Source organism: Grampus griseus (genome assembly GCF_964374135.1).
Source record: "Grampus griseus genome assembly, chromosome: 1".
Taxonomy (NCBI): Eukaryota; Metazoa; Chordata; class Mammalia; order Artiodactyla; family Delphinidae; genus Grampus; species Grampus griseus.
The window spans coordinates 74,340,989-74,354,691 of record NC_139017.1 but is presented as its reverse complement, the minus strand read 5'-3'; the positions used below and the strand labels follow the sequence as shown (position 1 = coordinate 74,354,691).

The window sequence follows — 13,703 nt, the reverse complement described above, 5'->3', positions numbered from 1 at the left end:
TCAATGTTATTAGAAGTTTTTCTAATGTTAGCTATTTGGCTGGACAAATTCTTTTTCAAATACTCTGTGAGAAGAAAATGCTTTACAGCCTTGAATGCTTAAAAATCTAAAAAGGGGATTCTAGGACTCCTAAAAAAGATCAATTATATTTATAATGTAATACAATAGTATTAATCAAGTGTTGAGTGAGTTTGATGTTTCTCACATTATGGCTTTAATAAACTAGACAGAGATGCTGTTGCTCTCTGGCTTAATTTTATAATCATCTGTTGCTGACATTCTTAACTACACTAGGCTTGAAATACGTGTCCTGTTGTTTTTAGGAGGTTAAGACAAAAGGCCAAAGCAGTAGTAGGGGTAAAACTAGCTCTGGCTTAATTTTCTCTTCATTATTTTGTTGAAATAGGCTTGTAAGACGTGAAAGTATTGAAGGCTTAGCTTATTTTCCACAAAGATACGGGAGGTGAAGGAAAAAGGGTGTGTTTTATCCATTAAACAATTTTGTACTGCAGATATGTGTAGAGATTCATCTATTGGGATCTTCATAACAACATTGTCAATAACAGCAAAAAAAAAATTCAGAGTAATCTAAAAGTAGAATAGGGGCTGTTTCACTCTGATGATGGACTATTTTACATTTCTAAATGAGGATATTATATAATTTTATTTTAAAATCAACTTTATTGAGGTTTAATTTACATACAGTCAAATGCACACATTTTGAGAGTTTTAAATCTGAGAAAAGTATAGATCCGTTTAACTACCACCCCAATCAAGATATAGAGCACATACATTACTTCAGAAAGCTTCCTTGTGTCTGTTGTACCCCCTACCCCTGCCCCCTCCCTGACAGACAACCACTGATCTGATAATTATCACTATAGAATAGTTTTGTCTATTCGGAACTTCAAATAAATGAAATCAAATCAAACAGACTCTTTTCTGTCTTCTTTGCTCAGTGTATTTTTGAGATTCATCCATATTGTGGGCATCAGTAGTTTGGTCCTTTTTATTGCTGAGTAATACTCTGTGGCATGAATGTGCCACAGTTTATCTGTTTACCTCTTGATAGACATTTGGCTGTTTTCAGTTTTGGACTATGATGAATAAAGCTTCAGTGAACATTCAACTATAATTGTCTGTATGGACATGTTTTCATTTCTCTTGGGTAGATACGTAGGAGTGGAATTGGTAGGTCATATAGTAAATGTGTTTATGTTTCACATTATAAGAAACTGCCAGATTGTTTTTGCTTTATGCTCCCATCAGCATGCATGAGAATTCCATCTCTTCCACATCCTTGGCAAAACTTTTTTTATTTTAACCTTTCTGTGAACATGTAGCCGTTGTGTTTTAACCTACAGAATTGAGAAGTGTCTCCTACTGCTTGCAGTTATAGGACTTTATTGTCTGTTTTTTACAGGCTGCCTCTGGGGGACTAACTACACTTTAATTACTTTCCTGCGTGTCACAGGGGGTCAAAATAATATTCTGCTTACCACATAGAATGGCTCCTTCCTGTGGCACGTATAGTGATCAGCTGTGTCATACTTCCATCCATACCTAGTTTCATTATATACAGGTTCCTTCATAAACAGTATACAAATCCTGACTATTTAGAACTTTTTTTCCCTGCTTTTTTGGGAGTGTTTATATTAGCTTTGCAGTTTCCTCAGCTGGCTAACTTTAGTTGAATAAAAGTCTTACTTAAAGCCATTCCTGTTAGCTAGCTAAAGGCCTCTCCAGTGGGGTCAAATTTTGGTCTTATGTAAAAAATGAGGGGCATTTTATTAAAATTACCAAGTGTATCTTTACAATGCTGAAGACACAAAGTAATTGGGTGTCATCTAGATGCGTAAGGAAACTAAATTTTGGTCTTAGTTGTGGATGGTTGGATTTTTTGGTTGCCTTCTTTTTTCCCTCAACATTTTATTTATTTATTTATTTATTTATTTTTTGCGTTATGCGGGCCTCTCACTGTTGTGGCCTCTCCCGTTGCGGAGCACAGGCTCCAGACGCGCAGGCTCAGCGGCCATGGCTCACGGTCCCAGCCGCTCCGCGGCACGCGGGATCCTCCTGGACCGGGGCACGAACCCGTGTCCCCCGCACCGGCAGGCGGACTCTCAACCACTGCGCCACCAGGGAAGCCCTTAATTTATTTTTAAAATTAATTAATTTTATTTATTTATTTTTGGCTGTGTTGGGTCTTCCTTGCTGCGTGCGTGCTTTCTCTAGGTGTGGCGAGCGCGGGCTACTCTTCGTTGCGGTGCGTGCACTTCTCATTGCGTTGGCTTTTATTGTTGCGGAGTATGGACTCTAGGCACGCGGGCTTCCGTAGTTGTGGCTCGCGGGCTCTGGAGTGCAGGCTCAGTAGTTGTGGCGCATGGGCTTCATTGCTCCAGGGCATGTGAGAACTTCCCGGACCAGGGCTTGAACCCTTGTCCCCTGCGTTGGCAGGCGGATTCTTAACCACTGCGCCAGCAGGGAAACCCTCTCCACATTTTATTTTGAAAAATTTCAAACATACAGAAAAGTTGAAGGAATTGCACGAGAATACCCGTTTACCACCTAGATTCTATAATTAACATTTTACTGTATTTGTTTAATCACATATCTGTTGAAAATATTTGATGGTGTGTTTAAGCCTTTCTTTGTAGAAAAAGCATTGATGGGTAGAACTTACTGGGCAGTAGTTACTTTTGTGTGGTATAGGACTTAGTGGTTCTCTGATGCGGTAGTTCTCTTTTGAAGTTGACTGTCTTGTGTTTCCTATTATCATTGGTTGAGAGCTCAGTCATTTATTTTCAAATGAATTCCATCTAGATTATGTTACAAAGACAAAAGAAAAGCAAGGGAAATTGGTCATAGAAAGGGTTTGTTTGTATCATCAGGAGGCCAAAATACTGCCAACCTGCTTGCCCAGCTGATAGAAATGCTGTCACATGAATAACTACCTTTTATTGAGTGATTACTGTATTCTAGAGCTTTATCTCATTTGGGGTCTTACAATAACTCTGTTATCTTATTAGCCCCATTCTATGAGTTAAGAAATTGAGGCTTAATGAGATTGAATCATTTGCCAAATGTCTCATCTCTTAAATGGCACAACTGGTATTCAGACGGAAGTCTCTCTGACTCCAAAACCCATGCTTTGAACCAGAAGTCTTTAGTGCTGAAAGTTCCCTTTCTGCAGAATTTATAGTTTACATTCATTTTTGTCTTCAGAATCGGCCAAATTGGGCCACACCTAATATGAGTCTGGTATAGTAGCATTCTTGTGGAAAAGGGGATATCATATAAACATTTTTATGACTATGAAGGGCTCTTAATTCTTGAGGGAGGGCCCTTTTTGAAATCAGGCCTCCTGGGGTTTTTACTGACCTATTTCATTCTCTGAAGAATTAAGGAATTTCCAACTTGTATTAAATTGTGGAATGTATAGAATTCCTTCTACAGTTGAACCAGATAAGTATTAGCAAGTGTGTTTAGAATATGACACTGGTAGTTCTTTCCTGTTTTTTTTGTTTTTGTTGTTATTTTGGGTTTTTTTAAGAGGGTTTTGGGGATGATAGCCAATTTGAAGCTTGGTCTTACTATTAAAGAAGTGAAACCTAAGCAAGCTTCCTTGCTCCCTGCCTGCCTTTGGAGTAAGCGTCACTTAAGTTTGCCAATTTTCAGGGCTTATTTCTGTGAGTGACCCAAGGAACAGTGTATTCTAACTTGAAAACTGAATGGGTGGAGGTATGCATTGAAAACAATAGTTTTTAACCTTTCTGGAGATTACATACTCCTTTTTTGAAGCTGATGAAAGCTGTGGGCCCTCTTCCCAGAAAACAATGCATATATGTAGACAAATATAATTTTACATACAAAGTCTGTAGGGGTTCACTGACCGCCGCCCGCCCCCAAGCCTATCGACAGAGTAGTCCAGATTAAAAATCCTTTAAAATTAGGAAAAATTAGGGAGCTGAAAAATAAGATTTGAGCATCAGTTCTTAAACTTTTTTCACAAATGCTGATCTCATAAAATTGATTATACTAACATAAAAATCATGTTTTAGTATCCAAGATATTTACTTCAGTCTCTACAGTATTAGTTTTCCTCACCTTGTTAAAAAAAAAAAATTAACAAGGATATTCGTGAGTTAAGATTCCTAGGGATAGATCAAATTCTCTCTGTTGATTTTTAACTTTTGCCTTTTCCATTTTATTTCTTCTACCATCAAAATATTTTCCCAGAACTAGTAATTAGGTCAAAGATTCAGATGAAATGCTTTACCAATCCCCAACTTTAGGTTTACATTTATTCTTTAACCAAAATCTCTTCATAACCCATAGATACATAGTACTTCTTTCCTTAATATACTTTCTGGTATGAGTGTTCAGGCATTGATCTTGGCAAGTTACATGTTTTATTACATTAATCTTCACAACGACTCTGTTAGGGACTTATTATTGTCTCTCTTTTATAGACGTGGAAAGCAATGCTAAGAAAGGTTAAATGACTTAAGACCAGTTCTGGCAGGGCCAGGATTTGAACCCATGTAGATCTAGCTCCAAAGCCCATTTTCTTCTATTTTACCATCCTGCTCTATGATCAAAGAACTGACCACTTTTTCTGGCCACTGGTCTGACCTGATCTGAATTTTAAAAGCTCAAATTTCCATCAGTGGAGGGAGCTCTTTATTTTCTTCTATAGCTAGCCAGTTGTAAAATTGCTGTAGTGTGTGTGTGTGTGTGTGTGTGTGTGTGTGTGTGTGTATGTGTGTGTGTGTGTGTATTTAAGTTAGATTTTAGGTTGTGAAATGTCAAGAGCACTGAATTTACTGGCTAGATTGTTAAACCTAGAATAAGGAAGGAGGCTTAGCTGGATGATCTCCTGCCTGTTCTGTTTATATAAATGGATGTTTCAGATACCATACTCTGACAGACAATTCCAGTGATTGAAAAGTTTGTGGAAGGCTTGTTACTAAACCTAGCATCATTTGCAGGAAGGAAAAACCCTAATGGTTTGGAACAAGAGTGAAAAAGAGTTTAAAGGGTAGATAAGCTTTTATGAAATTGACTAAAGGCCAGGTGTGTATTTCCTAACCCTCTTGGGATAGCCATGGGGGGAACCTCCAGGTCAGCTAGCTGCCTAGTGGTTTTTGCTGAGATAAGGGGCGGGGTCAGCATTCTGGAAGGGTAGTTCAGTTTGCTGAGTGAGTTTTGTGAGACTCAGCATCTTTCTTGACAAAATTATTGTTCTTCCAAACCTTGTACTTTTCCTAGTTTCAGCCTTTTTATACACAGTGGAACAGGAAGGAGAATGCGTAGGTTGATTTACTATGTAAACTTAGCGATACATTTTTTAGTTTGAACTGATTACACAGGGCTTTAAGTGAGATAGCACAGAACAGAAAAAAAAGTAGGTACTAATTGAAGTGATTGGGAGAACAAAGGAAGTTGGGTCAGATAATAAAATTTTAGAGAGTTTATCTCCTTGCCTTTTTAAAAACTGAGTGATAGAGGAAACTAGTGTGTATGAAGATATATATCATTTAATTCCCAAGGTGATGAAACTTGGTATAAAGGAAAATTAAGTTGACCGATTTTAAGATATGGGGAGAAATCAGATACAAATGTAAAAGAACTATCTTAAGTCATACTTTTTGGGTCTTTACAAATTAAGGGAGCATATTTTGTGAAAAATTTCTTTTGACAGAATTCCGAATTCTAAGAAATTTAAAAAGGACAAAGAACAGTTCAAATGGCAGGATTGTTAAAAGCCACTTTATTGTATTGTATACGTGCTTAGTTAGGATGAGGGAATTGGCTTTAAAAGCTTTGTTCCCTCATCAGCTTCACCCTCCTTCCCTTGTGTTTTCCTGAGGCTGTGTGCGAGGTTTTAGCATAGAGGAAGGGTAGGTCCTTTCACCTGTTGCCATTTTTCCCCCTGCCATAAGTTCACACACACTTTTTCACATTATGATTTGTAAAAACATAAACAGCTTTTCTGGAACCAAACTGATCTTTTTATTTTGTGGTTCATACTTCATGACACTGGAGTGGGGGCAGGAGGGTGGAGCTATAAGGTGTTTGGACCCTTCTGGTTTATGGGATTGTCTTTTTCCCTTTTTCCCCTTAGGAACGGCGTGAATGTTGAGGGGGCGACACACAAGCAGGTGGTGGACCTGATCCGAGCAGGCGAGAAGGAATTGATCTTGACAGTGTTATCTGTACCTCCTCATGAGGCAGATAACCTAGATCCCAGTGACGACTCGTTGGGACAGTCATTTTATGATTACACAGAAAAGCAAGCAGTGCCCATATCGGTCCCCACATACAAACATGTGGAGCAGAATGGTGAGAAGTTTGTGGTGAGTGTCAGCCCAACTCCATCCTCAAACACCTAGCTTTTGTTTCTCCCAATCTTATCATTTATGATATATATTAGAGCACTAGGATAAATGACTGCCACCTAGGTCAGTTTGCCTACCAGGAATATGGGTTTACACATAAATAAAAGACACTGGCCCTGATTTATTGCAGGGAGTGAACTACAGTAATGGAAGAAGAGGCATATTTCTGCTTAGTATAACTCCATTTTATTCTAGACAGTTTTAAGTTTGGATTTGGGCCTTTTGCAATCATGTGTGAGTTTATTTTGTTTGTTCTTTTATTGGTTGTCATATCTCTTTGCTAATAGCAGTCTCTCACTGTTGACTCTGTAGAGTTATAGAGCAAGATTAATTTTAAAGTGTGGTGTGTCTTCCAAAACATTTGGGTAATACAGAGTTTGTCCATGTCAGAACCTACAAGTGCCCTATACCCCACTTCATATCTTGTTCTTTTTCATTTTCTTTGGAGATATCTGTGTGAATGATTAATTCTGGTTTTCTCCAAGGTCCTCATTATATTCTGCATGCAATTCACATGGGCTATTTTATACATTTCCAGTTTCTTGCTGTTGTAGATATGCAGGAAAGCCCATCTTGAATTCTGGATGATGTGTGCCAGCCCCTTTCCCAAATGCCTTTGTTTGTTCTTTAAAACCTAATTACAACTGATAGCCCAATCTGCTTAATTTTTCCCTTGGTTGCAGTATTCTTTATTTGCCTTTGATTATTTTGGGAGTGATGGTATAATGAGAAATTCATTAATCTTTGTGGAAAATGCAGTGCATTCTGTAGGTATTGGCAAACGACGACATGTGTTTAAAGCTGACATGTGTTTAAAGCTGATCTGCTGTTTAATGTTGCAGTCTCTGAAACTGAGATTTGTCCCCTGTATAGGAATGAGCTACTAGATATTTATGGTAAATTCTTTTTAATGGGGACATGAGAAAAGCAAGCAAGGAAGCCTGAAAAGTTCCAGAAGGATCAAATAATGTTTGACTGCATCTGTAATTTAGCTGGAGATGATAGCGTGTAGGTTTTATGTCAGTCTGGTCTATGTATTCTCCGAACTATACACACAAAATTTAGAGTTTTGTGTTTCAGAGGTGCTATACTTTTTTTTAACCATTTTTTAAATTGAAGTATAGTTAATTTACAATGTTGTGTTAGTTTCAGGTGTACAGCAAAGTGATTCAGTTATACATACACATATATATCTATTCTTTTTCAGATTATTTTCCATTATAGGTTATTACAGGATAGTTCCCTGTGTTTCCCAAGTAGGTCCTTGTTATTCATCTATTCTGTATATAGTAGTGTATATATGTTAATCCCAAACTCCTGATTTATCTCTCCCACCCCAACCTCGTGCCCCACTATCCCCTTTGTTAACCATAAGTCTGTTTTCTGTGTCTGTGAGTCTATTTCTGTTTTGTAAATAAATTCATTTGTATCATTTTTTTTAGATTCTGCATATAAGTGGTATCATATAATATTTGTCTTTTTCTGACTTACTTCACTTAGTATGATAATCTATAGGTCCATCCACGTTGCTGCAAATGGCATTATTTCATTCTTTTTTATGGCTGAGTAATATTCCATTCTGTATATGTAGCACATCTTCTTTATCCATTCATCTGTCAATGGACACTTAGGTTGCTTCCATGTCTTGGCTGTTGTACATAGTGCTTCGATGAACATTGGTGTGCATGTATCCTTTCAAATTAGAGTTTTTCTCCCGATATATGCCCACGAGTGGATTGCTGTGTCATATGATAACTCTATTTTTAATTTTTTAAGGAACCTCCATACTGTTTTTCATAGCGGTGGCACCAGTTTACATTCCCACCAACAGTGTAGGAAGGTTCCTTTTTCTCCACACCCTCTCCAGCGTTTATTATTTGTAGATTTTTTTTAATGGTGGCCTTTTTGACTGGTGTGAGGTCATACCTCATTATAGTTTTGATTTGCATTTCTCTCATAATTAGCAATGTTGAGCATCTTTTCATGTGCCTCTGTGTCTTCTTTGGAGAAATGTCTTTTTAAGTCTTCTGCCCATTTTTTGATTGGGTTGTTTGGGGTTTTTTTGATATTAAGCTGTATGAACTGTTTGTATATTTTGGAAGTTAATCCCTCATCGGTAGCATCATTTGCAAATATTTTCTCCCAGTCTGTAGGTTGTCTTTTCATTTTGTTTATGATTTCCTTTGCTGTGCAAAAGCTTTTAAGTTTAATTAGGTCCCATTTGTTTATTTTTGTTTTTACTTCCATTACTCTAGAAGATGCATCCAAAAAAATATTGCTGTGATTTTGTTTTGTCAAAGAGTGTTCTGCCTATGTTTTCCTCTAGGAGTTTTATAGTATCTGGTCTTACATTTAGGTCTTTAATCCATTTTGAGTTTATTTTTGTATCTGGTGTTAGAGAATGTTCTAATTCATTCTTTTACACGTAGCTATCCAGTTTCCCCAGCACCACTTATTGAAGAGACTGCCTTTTCTCCATTGTATATTTTTGCCTCATTTGTCATAGATTAATTGATCATAAGTGTGTGGGTTTTTTCCTGCGCTTTCTATCCTGTTCCATTGATCTATATGTCTGTTTTTGTGCCAATACTACACTGTTTTGATTACTGTAGCTTTGTAGTACAGTCTGAAGCCAGGGAGCATGATTCCTCTAGCTCCATTCTTCTTTCTCAAGATGGTTTTGGCTATTTAAGGTGTTTTGTGTTTCCATACAAATAAAAAATTTTTTTGTTCTAGTTTTGTGAAAAATGCCACTGGTAATTTGATAGGGATTGTGTTGAATCTGTATATTGCCTTGGGTAGTCATGGTAATTTTAACAATATTGATTATTCCAATCCAAGAACATGGTATATTTTTCCATCTGTTTGTGTCATCTTCAGTTTCTGTTATCAGTGTCTTATAGTTTTTGTAATACAAATCTTTTGCCTCCTTAGCTAGGTTTATTCCTAAGTATTTTATTCTTTTTGATATGGTAAATGGGATTGTTTCCTTAATTTCTCTTTCTGATATTTCATTTTTAGTGTATAGAAATGCAACAGATTTCTGTATATTAATTTTGTATCCAGCAACTTTACTGAATTCACTGATGAGCTCTAGTAGTTTTCTGGTAGCATCTTTAGGATTTTCTATGTGTAGCATCATGTCAATTGCAAACAGTGACAGTTCTGTTTCTTCTTTTCCAATTTGGATTCCTTTTATTTCTTTTTGTCTCTGATTGCTGTGGCTAGGGCTTCCAAAACTGTGTTGAATAAAAGTGATGAGAGTGGGCATCCTTGTCTTGTTCCTGATCTTAGAGGAAATGCTTTCAGCTTTTCATCATTGAGTATGATGTTAGCTGTGGGTTTGTCATATATGACCTTTATTTATTTTATTTTAAAATTTATTTATTTAATTTATTTATTTTGGGCTACATTGGGGCTTCGTTGCTACGCGCAGGCTTTTCTCTAGTTGCGGTGAGTGGGGGCTACTGTTCATTGCGGTGTGTGCGCTTCTCATCGTGGTGGCTTCTCTTCTTTCTTGTTGCCGAGCACGGGACCATGGGCTTCAGTAGTTGTGGCACGCGGGCTCAGTAGTCGTGGCTCGAGGGCTGTAGAGTGCAGGCTCAGTAGTTGTGGTGCATGGGCTTAGTTGCTCCACGGCATGTGGGATCTTCCTGGACCACGGATAGAACCCGTGTCTCCTGCATTGGCAGGCAGATTCTTAACCACTGCGCCACCAGGGAAGTCCCTATATGGCCTTTATTATGTTGAAGTATGTTTCCTCTGTGTCCACTTTCTGAAGAGATTTTATCATAAATGGATGTTGAATTTTATCAAAAGCTTTTTCTGCATCTATTGAGATGATCATATGGTTTTATTCTTCAGTTTGTTAGTGTGGTGTATCACATTGATTTGCAGATGTTGAAGAATACTTGGATCCCTGGAATAAGTCCCACTTGGTCATGGTGTATGACCCTTTTAATGTATTGTTGGAGTCGGTTTGCTAGTATTTTTTAAAAATTAATTTATTATTTATTTTTGGCTGCATTGGATCTTCGTTGCTGCGCAAGGGCTTTTCTCTAGTTGTGGCGAGCGGGGGCTACTCTTCATTGCGGTGTGCGGACTTCTCATTGCAGTGGCTTCTCTTGTTGCGGAGCATGGGCTGTGGGCGTGTGGGCTTCAGTAGTTGTGGCATGCGGGCTCAGTAGTTGTGGCTCGCGGGCTCTAGAGCACAGGCTCAGTAGGTGTGGTGCACAGGCTTAGTTGCTTTGAGGCATGTGGATCTTCCCGCACCAGGGCTCGAACCCGTGTCCTCTGCGTTGGCAGGCAGTTCCTTAACCACTTTGCCACCAGGAAAGTCCCAGTTTGCTAGTATTTTGTTGAGGATTTTTGTGTTCATCAGTGATACTGGCCTGTAATTTTCCTTTTTTGTGATATCTTTGTTTGGTTTTGGTATCAGGGTGATGGTGGCCTCATAGAATGAGTTAGTAAGTGTTCGTTCCTCTGCAATTTTTTAGAATAGTTTCAGAAGGATAGGTGTTAACTCTTCTGTAGATGTTAGTAGAATTCACCTGTGAAGCCATCTGGTCTTGGACTTTTGTTTGTTGGGAGTTTTTAAATTACTGATTCAATTTCAGTACTGGTAATTGGTCTCTTTATATTTTCTATTTCTTCCTGCTTCAGTCTTGGGAGATTGTACCATTCTAAGAATATGTCCATTTCTTCTAGGTTGTCCATTTTATGGATGTATAGTTTCTCGTAGTAGTCTCTCATGATCCTTTGTAGAGGTGCTATACTTTTAATCATAAGACATGTAAGAAGTAGAAATCAAGATTGGGCCCTAAAAATGGAGCAGATTGGATATTGAGACCTTTGGGGAATTACCTGAGACCTCGAGAACCTCTGTAGACTTAGAAAAGGAATGAAACTACTAATTGTCCTTTTTTAAAAAATCAACTTTATTGAGCATAATTTACTAACATTAACATTCACCCATGTTAAATGTCTAGTTTCATGAGTTTTAATTAAAGCACATAGTTTTATAATCACCACAATCAAGATATAGAACATTTTCATTGTCCCAGGAAGTTCCCTCATGCCCCTTTGTAGTCAGTCCTCTTTCCCTTCCACTGCCTCTGTCAACCACTGATCACCTTTCTGTTACTGTATTCTGCCTTTTTTAGAATGTCAAATAAATGGAAGCATACAATATGTAGTCTTTCATGTCTAGCTTTGTTCACTTAGTATAGTCCTTTAAGATTGATACATGAGGGCTTCCCTGGTGGCGCAGTGGTTGAGAGTCCGCCTGCCGATGCAGGGGACACAGGTTCGTGCCCCGGTCTGGGAAGATCCCACATGCTGCAGAGTGGCTGGGCCCGTGCGCCATGGCCGCTGAGCCTGCACGTCCGGAGCCTGTGCTCTGCAACGGGAGAGGCCACAAGAGTGAGAGGCCCGCGTACTGAAAAAAAAAAAAAAAGATTGATACGTGTTGTTGCATATATCAATAGTTTATTCCTTTTTAATTACTGATAGTATTCCATTGGATGGATTTACTACAGTTTATTTATCTGTTCGCTTGTTGTTGCCCATTTGTGTTGTTTCCAGTTTGGGGCTATTATTAATGACGCTGCCATGAAATAACATTAATGTACAGGTCTTTATGTAGATTTATGTTTTCATTTCTCTTGAGTACATACACAGCTAGAAGTGGAATTGCAGGGTCAAATGAGAAAATGTCAAACTGTTTTCCAAAGAGGCTGTACTGTTTTTGTATTCTCATCTGTAGTGGAGCGTTCCAGTTGCTCCGTAACCTCTTGAATACTTGGTATTTTCAGATTTTTAAATTCTAGCCATTCTAGTGAGTATAGTGGTGTTTCATTCTGATTTTAATTTTGCATTTGCCTAATGACTCATGATGAGTGTATTTTCATGTGCTTAATGGCTTTTCTTATATCTTCATTGTTAAAGTATCTGTTCTGCTCTTGCCCATTTAAAAAATTGGGCTGGGGCTTCCCTGGTGGTGCAGTGGTTGAGAGTCCACCTGCCGATGCAGGGGACACGGGTTCGTGCCCCGGTCCGGGAAGATCCCACATGCCGCGGAGCGGCTGGGCCTGTGAGCCATGGCCGCTGAGCCTGCATGTCTGGATCCTGTGCTCCGCAATGGGAGAGGCCACAACAGTGAGAGGCCCGCGTACCAAAAAAAAAAAAAGGGCTGTTTGTCTTATTTTGTTTTAAGTGTTATTTATGTATACTGTATATAAGTCTTTTATCAGATAAATGCTTTGTAAAATATTTCTCCCAGTCTGAGGCTTGCCTTTTTATTTTATTTTTAACAGTGTCTTTCAAAAAAACAAGTTTTAAACTCTGATGAAGTGTAGTTTGTCAATTTCTTTCTTTTATGAATAATGCTTTTTGTGTTCTAAGAAATCTGCCTACCTCAAGAACACAAATTTTTATGTTTTCTTCTAAAAGTTTTATAGTTTTAGCTTTCTGATTTTGTAATAACTTTATTTCGAAGTACGATTCACATACCATAAATTCACCCATTTAAAGTGTACAATTCAGTGGTTCTTAATATGCTCACAGAATTGTGCAACTATCACCACAATTTTAGAACATTTTCATCATCTCAAAAAGAAACTCTAGGGGCTTCCCTGGTGGCGCAGTGGTTGAGAATCTGCCTGCCAATGCAGGGGACACAGGTTCGAGCCCTGGTCTTGGAGAATCCCACATGCCGTGGAGCAACTAGGTCCGTGAGCCACAGCTACTGAGCCTGTGCGTCTGGAGCCTGTGCTCCGCAACGAGAGGCCGCGACAGTGAGAGTCCCGCGCACCGCCATGAAGAGTGGCCCCTGCTCACCGCAACTGGAGAAAGCCCTCTCACAGAAACGAAGACCCAACATAGCCATAAATAAATAAATAAATTTATTTTAAAAAAAAAAAAAGAAACTCTATACCCTTTAGCCATCATTCTCCAAACCTCCTATCCCCTCTAGTCCTAGGCAACCACTAATCTACTTTCCATCTCTATAGATTTGCCTATTCTGGATGTTTCATATAAGTGAAGCCATATGTATTTTCAAGGTTTATCCATGTTGTAGCATGTATCAGCCAAATGACACTCCATTGTATGAATATAGCACATTTAATTTATCTCTTCTTCTATTGATGGACATTTGGGGTTCTTTATATTTTTTGCCTCTTGTGTATATTGCTGGTATGAGCATGTGTGTATGAGTTTTTGTGTGGATACCTGTTTTCATTTCTCTTGGAAAGAAATACTTAGGAGTAGAATTGCTGGGTCATATGGTAACTCTTATGTTTA

General features: G+C 38.4%; 1 protein-coding gene across 1 annotated transcript in view; it reads left to right on the top strand.

Moving 5' to 3' along the window:
- The window catches only part of SNX27 (sorting nexin 27), an 82,806-nt gene that overhangs the window by 17,792 nt on the left and 51,311 nt on the right, over nt 1-13,703 (top strand). Inside the window, exon 2 of the mRNA XM_082656790.1 lies at nt 6,128-6,359. Coding sequence (XP_082512916.1) covers nt 6,128-6,359 — 232 coding nt within the window. The remainder of the gene's footprint in view (nt 1-6,127; nt 6,360-13,703) is intronic.